Source organism: Mercurialis annua, linkage group LG4 (genome assembly GCF_937616625.2).
Source record: "Mercurialis annua linkage group LG4, ddMerAnnu1.2, whole genome shotgun sequence".
NCBI classification, from domain to species: Eukaryota; Viridiplantae; Streptophyta; class Magnoliopsida; order Malpighiales; family Euphorbiaceae; genus Mercurialis; species Mercurialis annua.
The window spans coordinates 17344150-17365603 of record NC_065573.1 but is presented as its reverse complement, the minus strand read 5'-3'; the positions used below and the strand labels follow the sequence as shown (position 1 = coordinate 17365603).

At 32.9% G+C, this 21454-nt stretch overlaps 4 protein-coding genes and 1 long non-coding RNA gene across 5 annotated transcripts; 3 read left to right on the top strand and 2 right to left on the bottom strand.

The window, feature by feature from the left end:
* Positions 1-224: 224 nt before the first annotated feature.
* Positions 225-635, top strand: LOC126678375 (uncharacterized mitochondrial protein AtMg00310-like). The gene has a single exon (XM_050373274.1). It carries the CDS (start codon positions 225-227, stop codon positions 633-635), a length of 411 nt encoding a protein of 136 aa, XP_050229231.1.
* A 9196-nt stretch (positions 636-9831) lies between these two features.
* On the top strand, positions 9832-11341 carry LOC126678867 (uncharacterized). Its single transcript, XR_007640752.1, has 2 exons — positions 9832-10317; positions 10904-11341. It is a non-coding gene; the product is annotated as an uncharacterized LOC126678867 (long non-coding RNA).
* A 2134-nt stretch (positions 11342-13475) lies between these two features.
* LOC126676661 (gibberellin-regulated protein 6) lies at positions 13476-15165 on the bottom strand. Its single transcript, XM_050370917.2, has 4 exons — positions 15026-15165; positions 14634-14690; positions 14200-14233; positions 13476-13833 (listed from the first exon to the last, which is right to left on the bottom strand). Exons 1-4 carry the CDS (start codon positions 15095-15097, stop codon positions 13652-13654), a joined length of 345 nt encoding a protein of 114 aa, XP_050226874.1. The 5' UTR covers positions 15098-15165; the 3' UTR covers positions 13476-13651.
* A 1934-nt stretch (positions 15166-17099) lies between these two features.
* Positions 17100-18447, bottom strand: LOC126678374 (uncharacterized). The gene is made up of 3 exons (XM_050373273.1): positions 18392-18447; positions 18255-18313; positions 17100-17950 (listed from the first exon to the last, which is right to left on the bottom strand). Exons 1-3 carry the CDS (start codon positions 18445-18447, stop codon positions 17100-17102), a joined length of 966 nt encoding a protein of 321 aa, XP_050229230.1.
* Positions 17981-21454, top strand: LOC126676595 (uncharacterized). Its single transcript, XM_050370829.1, has 2 exons — positions 17981-19681; positions 20535-21454. The coding sequence occupies exons 1-2, from the start codon at positions 18446-18448 to the stop codon at positions 20553-20555; spliced, it is 1257 nt and encodes a 418-aa protein (XP_050226786.1). The 5' UTR covers positions 17981-18445; the 3' UTR covers positions 20556-21454.

The window sequence follows — 21454 nt, the reverse complement described above, 5'->3', positions numbered from 1 at the left end:
ACAGTGGCAAGTATTTGGGCTCCCGTCTTTAGTGGGTAGAAATAAGGCATCTATCTTTAATTTTATAAGAGATAGAGTGTGGAGTAGAGTCCAAGGTTGGAATGCAAAATTTTTATCACGAGGTGGTAAAGAGGTTTTGATTAAGTCAGTAGCACAATCTATGCCCAATTACGTGATGAACGTATTTTTAATTCCTCTCCCGGCTTTGTGAGGAGTTAGAAAGGATGCTTAATTCTTTTTGGTGGGGTCGAGATCAAGCTAAAAAGAAAGGAATTAGTTGGGCAAATTGGGATAAACTGTGTGTGGCAAAGAAGTTTGGTGGCATGGGATTCAAAAAAATTCGAAACTTTAATATTGCCATGTTGGCTCGGCAAGCGTGGAGATTTCTTAGTTCGGAGAATAAGCTTATGGTGAAGATTTTTAAAGCGAAGTACTTTCCTGATTCTTCATTCCTTGAGGCGAAAATAGGGTCAAATCCGAGCTACGTTTGGCGTAGCATTTTCGAGGCGCAAAAAGTAATGAAATCAGGTGCAAGAGTTAAGATTGGAAATGGGCAGAATACAAGAGTTTGGGGTAGTCCATGGCTTGATGATGATAATGGAGGACTCATTTCTACTCCTATGCCAGGGAACTGAGAGAATTCGATGGTTCGAAATCTCATGGATGAGGAGGGAAGGGCGTGGGACGAAGGGTTAGTGCGAGACGTTTTTGTGAGCAGTAATGTGGAGAAAATCCTGAAAATTCCGATCAGTAACCGGAATTTAGAAGACGGGTGGTGTTGGAGGTTCGATTCAAAAGGCAAATTTACGGTTAAAAGCTGCTATAGAGCTGTTTGTGGTGAGTATTTAGGGCCTTTAAATGATGTTTGGAATTTAATATGGAAGCTTAGAATCCCGTTGCATGTCCGGAACTTTTTGTGGCGAGTTTGCAAGGATTACCTGCCAACGGCCGAGGCTCTTGCGCGAAGGAAAGTGTTTGTTTACTCTCAGTGTTCGGTTTGTGCAGCGGGAATTGATAATGCAGCTCATATCTTGATGTCTTGCTCGGTTGCTGCTGATTGTTGGAGTATTATTAAAGTTCCTGAGTTGTGTGAAGGAATGGCTGTTGTGGAATGGATTTGTAGGTGGCTCACAGGTATGAATATGGAGGATAAATCCTTGGTTGCCATGGTGTGTTGGAATCTTTGGATAAATAGAAACAATACCGTGTGGAATAAGAAATGGGGGACTGTGGATTCCATTATTGGAGCTGCTACTGCTCAACTTTCAGCGTGGAAAATCTGTCATCTACCGGACGAAGAGATGCGTGGAGCTGAGCTGTTCCAAGATGACGGGCGGGTTAGCTGGGTTCCTCCGAGACAGGGATGGTTAAAAGCTAACTGTGATATAGCGAATTTTTCGAATAGTCAAGGAACGGGACTGGGTATTGTTGTTCGTGACTCCAATGGTGTTGTGGTGCAAGCGCGTCAAGTCAGACTTAGCTGCAATATTTCTCCGCGGGCGGCGGAAGCTATGGGAATTCGTGAAGCGCTGAGTTGGTTGAAAGATTGCCAAAATTTGATAATAGAGTCGGATGCGATGGATGTTATTTTGGAGATTAGGAATCCGGAATTGTCTGAGGATATCCTAATAGGTGATTGTGCGTATTTAGCAAAGCAGTTAAGTAATGTTATTTTTAATTTCGTGAGACGATCTGCGAATCAGGCAGCGCATATTTTAGCGCAGAATGCCCGTTCCATTTCAGGTCATCAGGAGTGGTACTGTCACTTCCCTGAATTTCTCACAAATGTAACTGATTTGGATCATTAATAAAAGTTCGACTTTCTCTCAAAAAAAAAATAGAATTGATGGCCGAACCGATAGCCAACGGTTTCCTATTTAACTGATTTAACCTTTTAATGAAATATTAAAAAAGAAAAATATAGAATTAATAACAAATTTTAGATATTTAGTGATGTATTTCCCGTCACTTATTCTTTTTGTTTGGTTCAACTAATGGTTTACCAGCTTAATCACCCGATTTAATTATTGATTTTTTCGGTTTCCGGTCCGACTCTATTAGACCGTTTGCAGCTTTTAGTCATGACAACGGGTCGATTTTTAATTCAACCAGTTCGACCAGCGAGTCCAGTTTGATTTTAATTAATGGTTAATTTGTTTAATAAATCCATTAATATATTCATACATATTTCCATTAAATTTTTATTTTTTAATATAATTGGAAAAAGAGGAGCGCTTGTGGGAGGATTGAAAGCTACAACCTAGTAGTTTACTGCATAGAGTTTATATCATTTGAATTAAAACTTATTGGTATTAAATTTTTAATCTAATGAATAAAAAATATTCACTTAAGTTTGAAATTAAATTTCTAAATTTACTTATTAAATGATAAATAGAAAAATAAAACAAACAAATTTAAAATTATAATTAATTTATTATCACTTAAATAATGCAAATAAAAAATTAGAGTGATTTTATATATAAATAAATTCATCCTCTTTTTTAATTTCATTAGTAATTAAAAAAGTATAATTTTATACATTTTGTAAAAACATTCTAAATAATTTTTACAAAAAAGTTTACAAATTACAATAATTAAAAAAAATATATTTAATTATTATAAATTTTGAATGATTTTAATAATAACATTATTATTTATAATTTTGTTTGAAAAAAAATATTTTTGAAAGGAAGAATAGATAAAATAATTATCACCATTTGAAGTTTTATTATTTAGAAATAAATAAATTATTTTAGTTTTACAAATTTATTATTCAATAATTTTATAAATTTTATAAATTTAATTTATTAATTTATAAATTATGAACTTAATTATTTAAATAGCTAAATAGCTAAATATTTAACTGTTTGAGTTTTTATTATAATTAAAGAGTAAATTTATTTTTTTAGGCGGAATGACTAAAAACGATCAAACATTTCATGAAAATTTCACAAAAGTCCAATACGTTTATATTTTATCCAATTTGTTTAAAAACGCATAATTTTGTTTCAATTATGTCTGACTATTCAATTTTTCTTATGTGACGACATGTGTGGCATTTCCAAAGCAACACCAAGTAGGCGTCATATAAGAAAATCGCGTAATTGAGCATTATTAAACAAAAATTCGTGTTTCAGGACGATACAGATAAAAATTGAAAGATTTAGAATTTTGTGAAATTTTCATGAAAAGTTTGTACTTTTTAGTGATTTGACTTTTTTTTATCATACATGAATTTTGACCAAGTGTTATTCCTAAAAAAATTAAAAGTTTAGATTTTATTTTATTATAAAATATATAAGATTTATTTTGTTAAAATTCTAAATGTCAAGAGTTTCATTTGAAAATAATCTTTTTTTTTTCAATCATTAAGAAAACAAGCCGGTTATGAATTTGAAATAAATTATTTATTAATTAAAATTAAAGTTATTAATATTAAATTAGTAGTTCAAAACATATATTTCAATATATTTCAAAAAAAAAAACATATCTGAATATAATATATAGTAAAATATATAATATTAAAAAAATGTGTTAATGTTTTTTTTAATAGATAGTAAATATAATTTTATAAAAAAAATTAATCCGGTAATTATAGCAGATAAATTATAATTTAAATGATATCTTAAAAAAATCGGACACATTAATTATTGAGATTGACTCATATGCTTATTCGTAGCCTTTCAAAATGATGAGATGAGCCATCACGTTTCAATTCTTCTACATATTTTGATATTAATATTCAATTTGACCGCCGGCCAGCCATCAAAATTCATTAGCCAACCATACAGCGTGCATTTGACGCAGGCCGGCACGCAGACTGATTTTACTATAATTATTTTTGAGGGATGTTTATATGTTAATATTAAAATTTGCATGTTTCATGACGGATGGATCCGGCAAGAGAGTAAAGACTGATCTTGCAGTTCGGACATGAATTTGAGTTTTTAAGATTCAAACTTCACCCAGGTAATAGCTATGAATAGCCATCAATTCTCGGAAAAAAATAGAAGAAAGAACAAAGAATTATTTTACCCTCTAACTTGATATAAAATTACAAGACAGAATCACATTTACTTTAACTTTAGCAAAATCAGCTCAAAAACCTCCTTCCACAATTTCAGTTTGGCGCGTGATAGACAAACATAGTTTTGGCAAACCACCGCTTATTACTTGTGGAATTTTTTCAAATGTTTAATTGTGGATTTGATTTTAATTATTTGTCCTTCATGAAAAGATTTGCAAAATTATATTTTTATTGTTATTTAATTTAATTTTGTGTGTCTTTCGTGGAAGAAATTTATTTATGATCTTTATTATAGCATAAAAGATCGTCTATTGAAATTTTTATTTTTTTGGACAGAGATGCAATCTAATTACGTTATTAGTTAGTGGTAAGTATTAGATTTTTCATTTTTAAATCGGCCTTAAACTACCTGCCCTATTGAGACTCAAACCGAGATCTCATGAATGCACTAGAGTACATTAGCCAATTGGGCTAGGCGTCAGTAACAAAATTTCGTTTATTGACTTTGTGTTGAAAAAGAAGTTTTGAAACAGTTTTTTGAATATGAAGCACGTGTTATTTCATATAGGTTTAATAGCGTAAAAATCGCGAATTTTAGCGTGTTTTGCAAAATTAACACGAACTTTTCATTTTGGCAAATTAAACATGAACTAACAGTTTTTTGCAATGTTAAACACTGTTGGCCGAAACGCTCACGCGCTAACGCCAACTTGTAATATAGATGGACTTTAAGTCCGGGTTGTCGAATGCACGAGGATAGCAGACTAAATGAGAATGATTTTCTTACGAATCTTAATTCGCTTAGCAAAACGAGAATTGAATAGGGCAATGATCCGATCTCTGTCTAGCCAAGTGAAAAACCCTACACCCTAAATACTTCTCTTGCCACTGATCGTTAGCGAGAAATCTGTCCAGTCGGACTTGGACGTTTTGATCATCACGCCGCATATTGGACGAGGTAAACAGAGTCCCTTCAAACCCCAGATCACCAATCTCACAATCGTTGACAACACTCCGAAACTCATCAATCTCTTTTTGATCACTAAGTCGACCCCCACTCTTCTCAAAGTGAAACAGACACAGGTTGAAGTTGCCAAAGATGAGCATCGGCCCATCTATCTCTGAACAAACTTGACGAATCAAATTATAGGTGCGAATTTTATTGTTAGTTTCCGGCTAGCCATAAACTCCCACCCCGAACCACTTTAGATCGACAAAAACATCAAAAGCACAAAAGGCTATGTGGTTATTAGAGAAATCAATAATATCCACATTAATGGATTTGTTCCAAAAAAGAATTAATCCACCTTTTCTACCAACACAAACGACAATAAAAGAATTAAACAAATTAAAACTCCTTTTAATATTAATAAGCTCACCATCCACAAGCTTTGTCTCCATCAAAAAGAACAAATGCGACAAATTTAAATTAATAAAGAATTTGAGAGCACGTACCGGTTCCTCCCACCTAGGAAGTTCTAACTGAGGAGTTTATGTGGACTTTATAGAACCCATCTCTAGCTTTCTTCAAGAAAAGGTTATTTGGATCAAGAGAAATCTGAGCCTCGATAAGGGATCTCTTCGCAATACCTCCAGCTATAGATGCCATTCCTTCTTCATCCCCAACACTTCTGTGGACTTTACTCCGAGTACAGGTCCGTTTCTTCTTTGCCTTTCTAGTCTGCTTACGTGTTATATTTGATATCTGGTCAGTGTGTTAACCAGCAACCCATTAATATCCACAAAACCCTCATTGTCATTTGTTGCCTGACTGTGTTTTACCATCCTGACCCCTTGGTTGGACCTTAGAGCTGTAGCAGTAAACTCTTTATCGTTAACATGGCATTCAACTCCCTCGTCATTTGAGTTTGAACCCAAATCCAAAACCTGTCTTATACCCACCGTATTATCAGCTGCATTTTATTGATTCGTCTCCCCATCATTCCTCATGTACCTCCTGGCATCAGCAGTCTGTTTGGAGCCTTGATTCTGCCCCATTAAAACTCGTTTTTTTCGCGTAGCTCTCAGCACAGGACCATAAGGCCATTCAGATACGTCTGTCTCCTCCGGTTTCGTCTCATACTCCGCCAAAGTATGATCGAGGTAGCCACACCGATAACAAAAGTTTTGAATTCGCTCATACTTAAATGGACTCCAATAGTGCTTCCCCATTTGATTAATAACCTTTGTTCCTCGAATCAATGGTTTTGTAATGTCAATCATCACACGGACTCTACAAGACCCGTTCCAACGTCCCTCAGTTTCATCGTTCCATTCAATTATTCTGCCTGCCTTACCACATATCTTTTTAATCGCCGCCTGACCCCTGCAATTTAATGGTAATTCGTATATGCGGACCCATATGGGACACTCCTGCAGCCTCATATTATTTGGTTGCATACTACCAACCATTGGCTCGAGAATAATCAATTGCTTATCGAAGTGCCAGGGAGATTCTCGCAAAACCCTAACTTTTTCAGTTCTAGTACATAATTCATAAACAAATAGGCCATCACCTATATCCTTCATCTCAGTGGCGGAACTAGGCCGACCCTCCTCGCCGGAAAAAAATTAAAAAAAAAAATAGATTTTCTGGGTTTTTTTCTTGTAGGGCGGTTATAACCGCCCCTACGTTGTTAGAGGCGGTTTTTTCTATGTAGGGCGGTTAAAACTGCCCCTACTATTAAAAAATTTCATATTTTGAGTATATTACAGCCGTTTGATTTTTTTTCAATAGCCAAATGTAAAAATTTCGACCCTCCTAAATTGGAGTCCTGGTTCCGCCACTTCTTCATCTTAAACCCCTTTGCCATCCTCCATGCACTGGTGAGTGCGTTCCTCATATGAGTTTGGTTATATAGCTTTTTGGTAAGCAATTTTCCAATAAAACTGAGGTTGGCTTTAGTCTCAATCTCTTTGTCAACATCGTCCAGATTCATAGATATAGTCTCATCCTCTGTTAGCCTGAGATTTGCACACAGGTCAGCCAAAACCCCTTCCATAGCTTAGTAAACACAAGTAGCCCAACAAAATAGACAGTAATCCAAAAAGGATAGTGGACGGAATAAATTCGATGAAAACTTCAAAAGGAAGAGAAACAACCCTAACCCTAAAAAAACTAGGGTAGAGAAAAGAGCTCCACAAAAGCGGGAGAAAAGCTTTTTAGCCTATTAATCTTAAATCTTCAAATTACATCTATACAACAAAAGCCACAAAATTACAACCAACACATAATAAATGTAGATACCAACAAAACTAAAATTTTGTCTTTGTAATTGAAAAGTGTAAACCCAAAACCAGCACGAAACAGGCAGCAACTATACCAAAATGAAAAAAAGGATCGGGATAAGACATTCATCACCATCAATCCTTGAGACCTCGTGTCACGACCCAAAATACTGTGCCGCAACCGGCGCTAGGGAACGGGAGTGGTAGCTCCGGAACCCGTAGCAAGCCTTAAATCACTAATAATTTTTCGCAAATAAAAAACAAATAACATAAAGCAACAGAAGCAAGTATACGTAACATATATACACAAACATTTACACTAACTGTTCAAAAACCCCGCGGGCTCCAGTTACCGTACCATGTACAAACTGGTCTCGCGGTACTATATACATCAGTTAGTGTATCCAACATATCACCGGCATCTGGTGCCGTGCACAACATATAAAACACGTAGCCTACAAAAACATATAAACAGGACAACAAGTAATATGTACAATCAAAATGTACTGCTGTCTAGGCTACGACTCTGTCAACACGGGACCACTACTGCAGCATTCACAGAAGTCAGAAACTATACATACACAGCTGACTTCATGACTTCAAAGTTGGCCTCTATCTAGGTCCACATACTAAGCACCTGAAAGACATCAAAGGTGAGGGGTCAGTATTTGGGGAAATACTGAGTGAGTTTGCATTTACTAACGGTATTATTATAAAAAAATAGTATCGCATTCCCAGAAAACAATAATATAAAACATATAAACAGGTAATTGATCCGTACAAAACTAATATCCTAGCATGCGACACATCTCTTGAATAATCATATATCGTTCAACCCAATCATAAATCTCAAGTTGTGAGTCCAACTCACTGGTGGGTCCAACCCATTGGATACGGGGACTCCAGGTTACATCGTAACCGAGTGATCACTCGTATCGAAATCATATACCCAATCTTAAATTTCATAATCACATCATGCCATACATATCAAATCATTTCTCAAATGCAAACACACTAGACTGACTCAATACTGGTGATCACGCAGCCTATTGACACCCAATAGGTAGCTAGTTTTTTCGGATCGCATACTAGTCCTCGTATATAAACTTAATAGAAACATATAACATTTAATCAAATCATATATTATGCGATGCGTATAAACAATATATATATTTATATAAAATAACTTTAATATATAATACACGAAAGTAAAGTGCAACTCACAGTGACCGCTATCCAATCTATAATGCACTCGATATGCTGGTCAAACACTTATAATCCCAAAACGTATATCTCGTAGCTTGCCGGTACGTCTGGTACATATACACGTTTAGATTATAAACGTGAACCTCATAAACCTAACGTTCTAGGTTATAGATTTAGGTTTTCCCAATTCATTCTTATCGATTTCCAATTATGCGTTATATTCATTACAAAACCCTAATCGTATTCTCCATGTTCTATGTCCCAATTGCATATTTTTAGAGTCCATAAGCTCTTATGGACTCAAGATATGATACATCAAACTCCCATGCACCAAATGGGCCGAAAACGACCAGGGCAGCCTTGCCTTGGCGTTGGCACGTCGTGCCAAATTTTGGCACGTCGTGCGGCCGTCGACAGCAAGCTTAAACCTCCACAAAATCAATCAAAAACCCATTCCGACTTGCTTGAGACATTCCCGCACATACTCAACATCATTTTTACACAAAATCCATATTAAAAACCATCAAAAACGTCAAATTCAATCCACATACAATATTAACCCAAAACAGCCACCTTTTTATATCATTTTCACACAAATAATCAACCTCTTACCTCGATTAGATGCTCGGAGATGATAAGGCTTTCAATTCCGAAGAGATCGCCGCTTGAATCGCTCGAATCGGACGTCGAACGGAGAAACGGCGGCGAAACGACGATAATCGACGATATTTCTCAATTTCTCTCGACTCTTCTTCTGTTCTCAAATTCAACCTTTCATTTCTTATATAATCCGGCTAAAGTGCCACTTTTTTCCTTGTTCTTTTTGTTTCTTATCATTTATCCTTTAAACTTTTTATTTGTTCAATTTAATCCATAACTAAATCGATAAATTCTTTTATTATGACTTATACGTATTATTTATACCCGATAAATAATACGAAGCTCGATATTAATACTTTCCCGTCAAAACTTATAAATTTTCATTTTCGATACAAAGTGGCTAAATTGCCACTTTGGTCCCTGTACTTTCTTTTTGGGCTTTTCTTAACATTTTTCCTTTTAATTCCAATTCTAACTTTAGAATTGAAATATAACCTTGATTTCCGCATTTTAAATTTCCCAAAACCGACCTATTTGAAATTTATTTACTTTAATTTTTCTGAAATCTTTCCGATATCGCCACTCTAGCGAGTCCAAACTTGATACGTGGTCCAATTAGTTAATTAATTAACTTGGGGTATTACACCTCGCCCCCCTTACTTTTGCCCCTGGAAACGCTTTGGAAGTGGTTGCTGATAATAAACAACCTCTTAAAAAAATGGCATTGTCTTTATTAATGATTGAATTTTACTGTCTAGGCCACTATATAATTTATTTTTTAATTGAAGAATGATCTTCAAATTATGTTATACTGCTACATTCATTTGCTCAAGCAGCTCGTTATATGTCAGACCCGTAAAAATCATTTAATAAGTTAAGAAAATTAGGGCCAGCACTGTGGAAGCCCAAAATAATCTCAAATATACCGACCGGACATTCCTCCTTCAATTGTACTGCAAGCTTTAATCTCCCTGCAAAATTAATTTATTTTCCCTACAATATTACCACTAATTAACTTTATTCATACAGTGTTCTTCAAATCATCTGATTTGCCCCAAATTTTCTTCCTCAGTAGCCTTTCTTCACTTTTTCGGCTCGGCTCGCCGGTGGTTGTCCCAAAAGAAGCCTGTTTCAAGATCAGTGAAAGTCAATCTTTAATTTATGCGTTTAACGGTGCCGTCTTTAATCCGCCGTGTCTTGATAAGTGCTTCACTTTCTATCGATCTCTGCCTGCGCTGAAAGACAACGAAGTTCAGGTGGGTTTATCATTTTGTAGTTTTTAAGATTATCTCATCATACAGAAGTTGAGTAAAACTCTATGAAAAAATAAATAATCTTTTTTATTATTTCTATTTCTATTTATCATATTTCATGTTTTGTAATACACGATTTTTAAATTTTCAGATTTTATTTCTTTTACCTGCACTTTATTTTTATGTTTTAGAACAATGTTTGATTAGTTAGTAAGATTTACCAAATTCAAAAGAAATGACTGTTTATTTTGTTCTATTGGGTGCATAGTTATCAAATTGAGATTCAAAATGCTTGATTGGTTCTTGATTTGTTTTTGGTTTTGATTTGATATTGAAGTAGCTTCAGCAATGTTCTCCCATTTTTAAATTTGAAATATAATGATCTTTACAAGACCTTCAATTACCATTTTACCATTGTGGTCTTTACGATACATATACATTTTATTGTTGATAAAAAAAATTATTTGTCATTTTGATAAGTTTGTTGCCATCCTTTTTTAATTTACCTCTACCACATAGCTGAGCTTGTTTTGTTATTGTATGTATTCATATTAATTACTGATATTTTTACTCTTACTATTCCTTATAGAGAAAAAGATTCTATTGGCTGTAATAACAAGTCTAGCAATAAAAAGCAAGTTGAAACTTCAAAGAATGACAAGAAATAAGAAAACGATGATGACAAAAATGTAATGCTAACACCTAACTTGTTTTATTTTAAGTTCCATCATATTCAACACCTAAATATATATCGTGTTAGAGTACTTACATTTTGGTCTTGTTTTGTGAGTTTGGCTTTTGGCATGAGACTCTTGGCATGAAGCTTTGACAAAAGAAATGGAAGTGCTATGGAGGTGGATTAATGAAAAATTAAAGCATGTGGAGATGATCTTAGCAAACGAATTAGTTCTTTCAAAGCTGATTTTGTATTTTATTTATAATTTTAATCTAATAAGATTATTAAAATAAATTACTATTTGAACAAAATATATTGATATAATTGCATTTAACTCCGCTTCTATTTCAATGTAATGGCTTATAGCATGGTTTTGTTCTTTAATTTTGTAATCAAGGAGGAAAAAATAATAATATATGAGATTGCATATAGATAAAGTTTATTTTGTTATACTTTGACTATTTTTGATTCAATTGATAAATTTGGCGGCTATTATCTGTTCATTTATAAATATTCGTAGTTCTCTGTAGGTTTGCTTTCAATTTACATTCATATAATAAATTTATATTAGTAAACTCATCTTTTTTTAGTTAACTGCAAGTGAACTAATAGTGAACTGATAGTAAATTTATTTTTAGTAAACTAAAAGTAAACCGATAGTACATTATTAAACAAATTTTGAAATCTATATTTCAATTTATTTTTAGTAAACTAAAAATAAACTGATAGTAAAAGCAGTTAATTTTTACACTCCAGTTAATGTTTCTATCGTTATTTTATAGTAAGTAAACAATTAGTAAATTAATTTATCTTTTAGTAAATTAATAGTAAATTTTTAGCAAACGATTAGTAAATTACCTATATTTTATATTTAATTAATTAATTATATTTTATATTTAATAAATTAACTATACTTTATATTTAATAAATTAACTATATTTTATTTGGTAAAACGACAGTAAACGGTTAATAAATTAGCTTATCTTTTAGTAAACGGATATTAAACTGTTAGTAAACAGTTAGTAAATTAATTTATCTTTTAGTAAACTCTTTGAAAAGCAAACTATATAGTATTGGTTTTTTATTTAATAAATCATATAAACCTTTAAACAACCTTCAAAAAATAGTGAGTAAACCGTTGATAAACTCTTAAAATATAGTTATTAAATCTTTGATAAACCTTTAAAAAAATAGTTAGTAAACCTTTGATAAATCCTTTTTAGATATATTTTCTCTTTCATTGTTTAGTGTTTTTGACAAATGATAGTAAACCTTTTTTAAAGGAAACATTTGCATATTGTAATGCCAATGAAATGTTTTAGTACAATTATGATTGAGATAAACTGATAGACAACTTTTAGCAAACCTTCGGTAAACTATTTATTGTAGTAAACTATGTAAGCAGACAGGTAATGTTTGGTAAACCACCTGACTAAAAAAGATTTATGAATTGGTAAATTTTTTGTTAAGTGTTAAGAATTTTTCGGTAAACTTTTTTCTTTTTATGAAAGTACTTTTTATGATTTTACTTGTAATAAAATATAATAAATTTATTATTGTGTAAAATAAGTTAACCATAGGTTTATTATGTGTTTACCATAAGTTAACCATAGGTTCACTAAATATTTACTAAACAACTATTGAATTTACAAAAAGAATCACTTATCAAATATTTCAATTCATCCAACAGACTCTTCATATCAGAGAACCGAGTCTCTCTGTGTTAATTAAGAAAACTGAAACAGAAGGATCAATCAAGAAAACTCAAAAAATGAGGAATTAGGAAACTGACCCAACACTACCATACTCATAAATCTTGCCACGGTTAGAGAAAACGATTTGGGCAACCTATCATCACAGAGAACAGAGAAGAGAGTTCATTATTCTCGCCACACGCGAAGTCGGAGTTGTGCAGTTCCTTCAGTAATCCTCGTCGTCATTGTCCTCCAGTACTCAAGTCAGACTCTCCAAAATTTTAAAAAAAAACCCGTCGGAATTCCTCAATATTTGATTTTAGACTGATTATTGTTGCTGAATTTAAACAAATCATATTTTTATCTTCTTCACGGATTCAAAATGAAAAAAAAAAGCACAATCTTTTTACCATAACATGAGAGACCCATTAATCAAAACTAAATAAAAATCTACTCACCGGAATTGTCGATCAAACTCATGATTTCGTGATTCTCATTTTTTGATAGAATTTCAATGATCTTGGGCTTATATAGTGTTTGCTGTTGCTATTTTTGCTTTGATTTTACGATTAATCGCAAATAAAATTCGATTTGATGTTGTTCTTTATTAATGGATTTTGAGAGAATTGAAGAGATAAGAATTAAAGTGATTAGAGTTTTCTTCTTTTAAAATTTTAAAATTGGAAGATTCATGTTTGCATGTGACTGACTTTGCCAATACCGTACTTATCAATATAAAAAGTTTGATTTTGAAATAAAACTTGGTCAGCCCGTAGTGTATCAACACGGAATGGTCAAACGGTGTTTCTGAGATTATTTATCAAATGCATATGATTTTTTTCTCCAATAAGTTTGTATATGTTTCCATAAAAAAGAATTGATAAATATTACATATATGAACATAAAGAGATAACCCCATCAACAAAAAAAAAACATAAAGAGAAAAGAAAAACAGGTAGAAAAAGAATTAAGGGCATTTAGGACCTCCCCTCTTGGTCTTCCAGTTATTGTAACAGGGACATGTCTCCTTATTTCCATAAGTTCCAGAAGGTACACAGAGACACGTGGCACAGCACTTTTGGCAAAAGAACAAACATGGCTTCTTGTATTGCGTGTTTGAGCATCTGCTGCTGCATCGCCCTCCACACTCTGTTTTGCCGTCCATGCAACATCAAATTTATTTTTATATATAAATAATGCTTATTTAATTGTTACAATTCAGGGCTTATATATTTATATAATCAAATTGAATCGATAAATATACCTCATCTTGATTTTTATTTTTTGAAAACAATACATTTATAGTTTAGTTTAATTTTAAAATATATACATTTTTAATTCTAATCGACCAAACAACTAAATTAATAAAAAAGAACCCAACAGGTTTTTTTTATCTAAAATATTTGTTACTTAATAAAATCATTATTTTTATTTTAAAAATTAATAGTGAATAGATTTGGTTGGATTCGAACCAAATGCAAACTCATTAACGTGATAATGTTGCTTGTTATTTACCTTGAGGATGAAGACTGCCTTGGGTGGTGCCATACTAAATTATGAGACAAGAACGCAAAAAACAATGTTAGTAAGAAAATTGTAAAACATTATTAATGTAATAAAAGTTTATTTTACTACTTTAACTCGGTATAAATATCAATTAAGGACAAGTTTATGATTTTAAATAAAAACACCCACTTATTAGTTAATTTAGCTCATTATAACTGAAGCATTATATATGAATTAAAGCTCATGCGGCAGAAAATTATTGGACAATTTATAGATGAATGGATAAAACGAGCCAAGATATCTATTTAAGAATATATTTATAACGCTTTAAAAGTGTTTTTGTTCTAAACCACGAGTTTAACCTTACGTCATTTTTTTTATCCTAGATTTAAGAGGTAAGGTGAAAACTAATGACTTGAAAGTTGCATGTATAAGAGTCTTACCGTTGGATGCTTGCTATTTGGTTGTGGTTGTGGAGTTGGAGCTTCAGTTATAAAACCCTGCAAGTCCTACTGCTGTTAATCTCAATTAATTTAGTGATAAACCGTGAATTTACATAATTCATAAGGCGTTTTCATGTTTTTTGATAATTGGAGAGAGGGGAACGCTTGTGGGACGAATCGAACCCACGACCTAACAGTTTACTGCCTAGCGCTTATACCGTTTGAGCTACAGCTCAAACGGTGTGGCGTTTTCATGTTATTTTTAGATGATTGTAGTAAGTTTTAGTTAATTATAGTCTAATTTGTTAACGTAATGAATTCTAATTAGGAACCATCACATTGGACATGAATAAAAAATTGAAGGAGCAGTGAAAGAAGATGAATGAACTTACATTGATGTCAACTAAGAAAAGAAACATAAAAGAAAAAAGAAGCATAGCATTGCTTGGTTTCTTCATCATCATGTATTTTAGAAGATAATAAGAGAATGATTGTGTGGTACTTCACTCTGCTACACTATTTATAGCTGCTTACATTACCACTACGTACACATATATCCTAAAAAAATACCGAGATAATCGGATAAAATCGTCATTTTACTTTACATACAAATAAAACATGTTACGTGAGTAAAATTAAATCGATTCTGAAAAATTCAATAAAACTACAGCGAAAAAATGAAATTGAAATATAATTTTAGACCAGATTTTTGAAGCGATCGTCCCTTTTAGAAAAGCAAAATATAGAGATATTTTAGCAATAAGTTTCGAGAAATTCTACCTTAATAGCTATAAACGTAGTTCATACAATTGAAATGATGTGTCTAAATCACAAAAACTTGATGCAATTCTAAAAAAATTGTGCGGAAGTTTTGAGATACAGGTTTTTGCCATTTTTTTATGGCTTTTTATTTACTTTTCGATTCATAAAAAAAAATTATAGTAAATATTAAATATTTTTAAAAAATATGAGTTAAAAATATAAATTTGCATAACAATATAAAATCCCCATATCCAAATATTGTGTGATTCTTAAGCATGTGAAATGGGGACTTCACATGTGGAGTCACATGTGAGCATTTGGGGTTTTGCAACAGAAAAAACTAACAAACAGAAGTGATGAGAGTGATAGATTAACCATGCAAACACCACACACGTTTCTTCCACTTTTACTCTCTAATCTCATGCCCGTGACCTCTATTTCCATTTTGTTTTTTTGTAATCTTGGAAATCAAAATTCTTACCTAATGATTTAAATTGTAATTCAAGTATATGATAAATATTAATTTTTACTAATAAACTACATAAAAAAAAAAGCTATCCGGATAAAATCTGCCCAGATAGAGAGATCCACGTTAATCTTTTTTGTACAAACTAGTCGTAAGCCCGCATATTTACGCGGAATCAAATTATTATTTAATTTAAATAGTAATTTTATAGAAAAAGATATGAATGGTAAAAAATTATAATTTGTAAATTACTAAAATAAAATAAAAATCTATTTTAATAACCGTAGTAATGAATTATTTAAAATATTGAATATTTATGATATATTTTTTGCATTTTTATGTTAATACATCTATTGTATTAGAATTTGATATTTATTTCATGCCAAGGAATGTTTTACTATTACTTCATAAAAATTTTAATCATTTTCTCTCTATAGTATCTTGTAGAGATATACTATTAATAATATTTTTTATTAGAAACAAATTAAAAATATATTTTGATAATTCTAATAATGGACTAACTTAGGTCAGTTTTAATATGAAAATGTTTTAAAATCTAAGTCAAATTAGTGTTCCAAAAATTATAAATAGATAGTAAATTGTAAAGTGAACAAAACATGTGGTTTATATAGATTAGGAGATTGATGTTAAATAATAAATGATGATAAAAATTTAATTAAAACAATTAATTTAATTGAATTCATTCAAAATCTGAGATTTTCATTTCCTTTTTGGTCTTATTTATTTCATTTTCACGAAAATATTATATTTTGTGCCCGATGTACTATTTTATTACAGGTTACTTAGCATAAGACTGTATCAATAATTAAATACATTGTAATTTTTTCAAATAAGAGAAACATTGAACTTCTTTTCAATTTTATAAAAATTAATCATTCAAATGCATGATATCTCAGTGGACAAAAGAAAATCAAAATTATAACAAAAACCCGTAACTTGAATATAAAACATTTACATATAACATTTACACTCATAAAATGGCCATGAACTATTATGAATTTATTGTATTATATATTCATGATTAAAAAAATTAAAAAATTTAAAAAGATATCAAACAATAGATAATTATATAGAAAAATAATTAAAAATAAGTCATGTCACTATTTGACAAACTATAAAAACTGAAAAATGTTGTAACCAACATCACCCTTATTTATTTGTTTTTTTTTTGTCAACATAGATTAGATAGAAAGATCAAATTACAACTGATAGTTATATTACAGACCCTGGATATAGCACTTTTTAACTCTACAAGTCAAGTCATGCGCCAATCCATTGAACTTACGATTCACATACTGTATTATACACTGAACAAAACAAGATTGAAGACGCCATACATCTTGACAAATCTCCCAAGTACGGTAATCCACGATATTACAGGAATTAATCACCTGTGAGACTTGAAGAGCGTCACCCTCGACGATAACGGATTGCCATGAACACGAAGCTGCCCAATTCAGAGACTCCCTAAGTGCTAGGAATTCCAGTATACCTGGATCCCAAATATGTCTGAAGCAAGCATGAAATCGCCCAATAATCAAACCACTCGAAGTTCTTGCCACTGAAGATACAAACCCACAATGATGATCTCGAGAGGTAGAGGCATCATAGTTAATCTTGATAAACCCTTGGGGAGGTGGTCTCCATTCTAATTGAGAAATCACCATAGGTCCAACTTCATGAGGAGACGATTTGTTTTGAGTGATACCTGCAAATTCAGAATAAGCAGCAATGGCAATACTCAACATATCCAACTCACACTGATCCACCTGATCAAATAATAAACTATTTCTCTGCTTCCAAATAAACCAGCAAATAAAGCAACAAAGGTTTAACGATGATTGTGATGGATCTTGGCAAAGTAAATCAGCAGTAACTTGACGCCATAATAAAGGGAATGGCTGATTTTGCAATCTTAGCGTATTAAGTCCTAATGGTGAAGCAAACCAAATGCGTTGAACAAAACGACAGAAGAATAGCAAATGGTTAATAGATTCAACTCCTCCACAGTGTACACAGTTAAGTGTAATGTTAAAACGCTGAAGTAATTGCTCTCCGGTTGGTAAAGCTGCATGAAGCGCTCGCCAAATAAAAACTTTGATTTCAGGTTTGCAATTCAAGTCTCTTCTCTTAGTTTGGTAGATTTGGCAACAATTTTGTGCTGATATGATGACTTACACAAAGGCTTGTTTGATGTGAAATGGTTGGTTTATTTAGTGGATGGTTTGTGCTGCGTTTACTAAATTGTTTCAAGTTCATGGTGGCTTTTAATTTGATACACAATATCTAGAATCTATTTGATGTAGCTTTCCCTTTTTGCTCAAGATCATGCTGTTATTATCTGCTTTGTTAATCTTTTGACTTATGCATACCAAGTGCTTGACAGAATGCCACAATCAGTTTCTCATGTGTTTCTAAGTTCGGGTTAGCTCTATGCTATCAATGGGGATGTACTTCAAGTGAGTTCAGATATGGAGTGCGTAACGGGTATTACTGAGTGTCTTACTACAGTTGTGGCAGCAAGGGTGGAGGTAGACAGCCCAATCTGAACCCCAACTCCTCCATGAAGACACTTTATTGGAATTGTCAGGGACTCGGGACGACCTTGACAAGAAAACACCTTAAATGGTTGGTTAAGTCCCAAACTCCAGATGTCTTATGCTTGGCAGAAACAAAGAATCAGAGTTCATCAATTTTACAGTTTGTGGCTCAATTGGGATATGATAATCTTTTTGTAATTGAACCTATCGGCACTTCTGGAGGTTTTTTGCTATTCTGGACATCTAATGTACAGTTACATATCCAGTCTTATAGTAGTTATATGATAGTTTGTACAGTAAATCAACTACATAGTGCTCAGTTTGATGTTGTGTTTTGTCATTTGCATAGCTCTCCTGGATTGCTGTCACAACAATTAGATGTTATATTAGGGTTCCAGCACCATATGTTACCTTCTTCTGTACTCTTGGGAGATTTTAATGCAATTCTTCACCCGTCTGAAAAGGAGGGTGGAACTCCTTATTTGTCTCCTTCATATACTTTATTTTCAAATTTTGTGGTGCGGATGTCGTTAAAGGATATGGGTTATATTGGCTTTCCATTCACTTGGAGCAACAAGCGTAATTTCCCTTATTTAATAAGAGAAAGATTGGACAGGGCACTTGTTTATTCTACTTGGTTTGATAGCTACTCTACGGCTTCATTACAACATCTTACACCAGTAGGGTCTGATCATGCTCCTATTATCCTTAATACTCATTCCTTTACACCTTGTACATATCGGCATTTTCATTTTGACCAACGTTGGGGTTCAGTTGAGGAAGTTAGTGATATTATTCGTTCATCTTGGAAATTGAATATAACTGGTACATTAATGTTTCAGGTATTTGAGAAGCTCAAGGTGGTTCGTAGATGTTTAAACGATTGGAGACTGACTTCCAATACAAATTCACAGAGAAAGATCATATCCCTTCGACATGAATCGCAGCTCGCCAATTCACAGGTTCAGACAAATATTCAATGGCCTTATATTAAGAGTTTGGAAGCACAACTTGTTCAGGCTCAGGTACAGGAAGAGGCTTATTGGGCTCAAAAATCACGAATCTCTTGGCTTACTTGGGGCGATAAGAACTCAAGCTTTTTCCACAGCAAAACCAAGCAACATCGTTGTCGAAATATGATTTATGCGTTACAAGATTCGGCGGGACAGTGGCATACAAAGGATTCAGAGTTGGTATCTCTTATTACAAAGTACTTTGAGGAGTTATATCAAACATCATATCCAGCCAACATTGATCAGGTTCTTTCATCTTTCCCTTCTAAAGTTTCTACTCATATGAATGCTTCTTTGACTGCTCCAATTTCAGCCCTAGAAATAAAAAATTCAGTTTTCTCTTTACATCCTTGTAAAGCTCCCAGATCTGATGGTTTTACTGCTTTTTTCTATCAACATTACTGGGATATTTTAGGGCCTTCTGTCATTTTAGCAGTTCAAGATTTTTTCATATCTGGTCGGATACTCAAAGGCTTTAACCATACATCTATAACTCTTATCCCTAAAATCCCTATACCCCTTCGTGTTTCTGATTTACGCCCTATCAGTTTATGTTCCATTTTTTATAAGATAATATCAAAAATTATTACTACTCGATTACAACGGTTTCTACCTATATTACTTCCAGAGTCACAAAATGCATTCATTAAGGGTCGCTCTATAGCGGATAATATTCTGGTGGTGCATGAACTTTTTCATTATATGCAGCATCAGAAAAAAAAAAAAAGCGAAACCCTTACATGGCATTAAAATTAGATATCAGCAAAGCTTACGATCGTCTGGAATGGAGTTATATAGAAACAATTCTTTATGAATGGGGTTTTGATAGGACATTTGTTCACTGGATAATGACTTGCATCACGACAGTTACTTACTCCTTCACTATGAATGGTCATTCTTATGGTTATATACAGCCAAGTAGAGGAATTCGGCAAGGTGACCCACTATCACCATTGCTATTTGTTCTTTGTGCTCACGGGTTATCATCCATGTTTGATCAAGCAGTTCAAAGTGGAGTTCTGAATGGTTTGCAGCTTAATAGAAATTGCCCTATCATTTCACACTTATTCTTTGCTGACGATGTTATCATTTTCAACAGAGCTTCTCTAATTTATGCTAAGAACATACAACAGCTTCTTCAGACCTATGCGGCTGCGAGTGGACAAATGATTAATTGTGACAAGTCTGTTGTTTATTTTGGAGGTAATGTGGATCAATTACTGCAAAATTCAATTCTCTCATTATTACGAATGGTCCCCATGGATTTATCAAAACCATATTTAGGTTTATGCCCAGTGATTTATCGCTCAAAAACATCTACATTTGCTTCAGTTCTAGCAAAAATTAAATCTAAGTTGCTGGGTTGGCAAGAAGGTTTCCTTTCGATGAGTGGGAAAGAAATACTACTCAAGGCAATGATTTATGCTATTCCCATATACTCCATGTCATGTTTTAAATTGCCTGTCTCTTTGTGCAAAGTCATTAATAGACTGATTTCAAACTTTTGGTGGGGATCAAATCAAGATGGAGTTAAACACCATTGGTTAGCTTGGGACAAAATGTGTGTGAGTAAATGGCGCGGAGGGTTAGGTTTTAAGGATTTGCTATTGTTTAACCAGTCCTTGTTGGCGAAACAAATGTGGAGAATTATTTCTAATCCTCAAGCTTTGTTATTTAAGTTGTTGCAGGGTCGATATTTTCATAACAAACATATTTTGGAGGCGACTTTAAATCATAATTGTTCTTGGGGATGGCGAAGCCTTCTGTTTGGTATGAAGTTATTAAAACCGGGTCTTATGTAGCAAATTAATTCAGGTACGAATCTCAATCCGCTTTTATCTCCTTGGTTACCAGATACAAATGATTCATTGCATAGCTTGAATCAATGAATAGATAGCAACGAGGTCCTAAGCTTCATTTCAGACTTGCTTACTCCTTCAAAACATAATTGGAATGAGTCTTTGATTAAACATCTTTTTATTCCGGCACATGCACAATGTATATTATCTCTTCCCATTC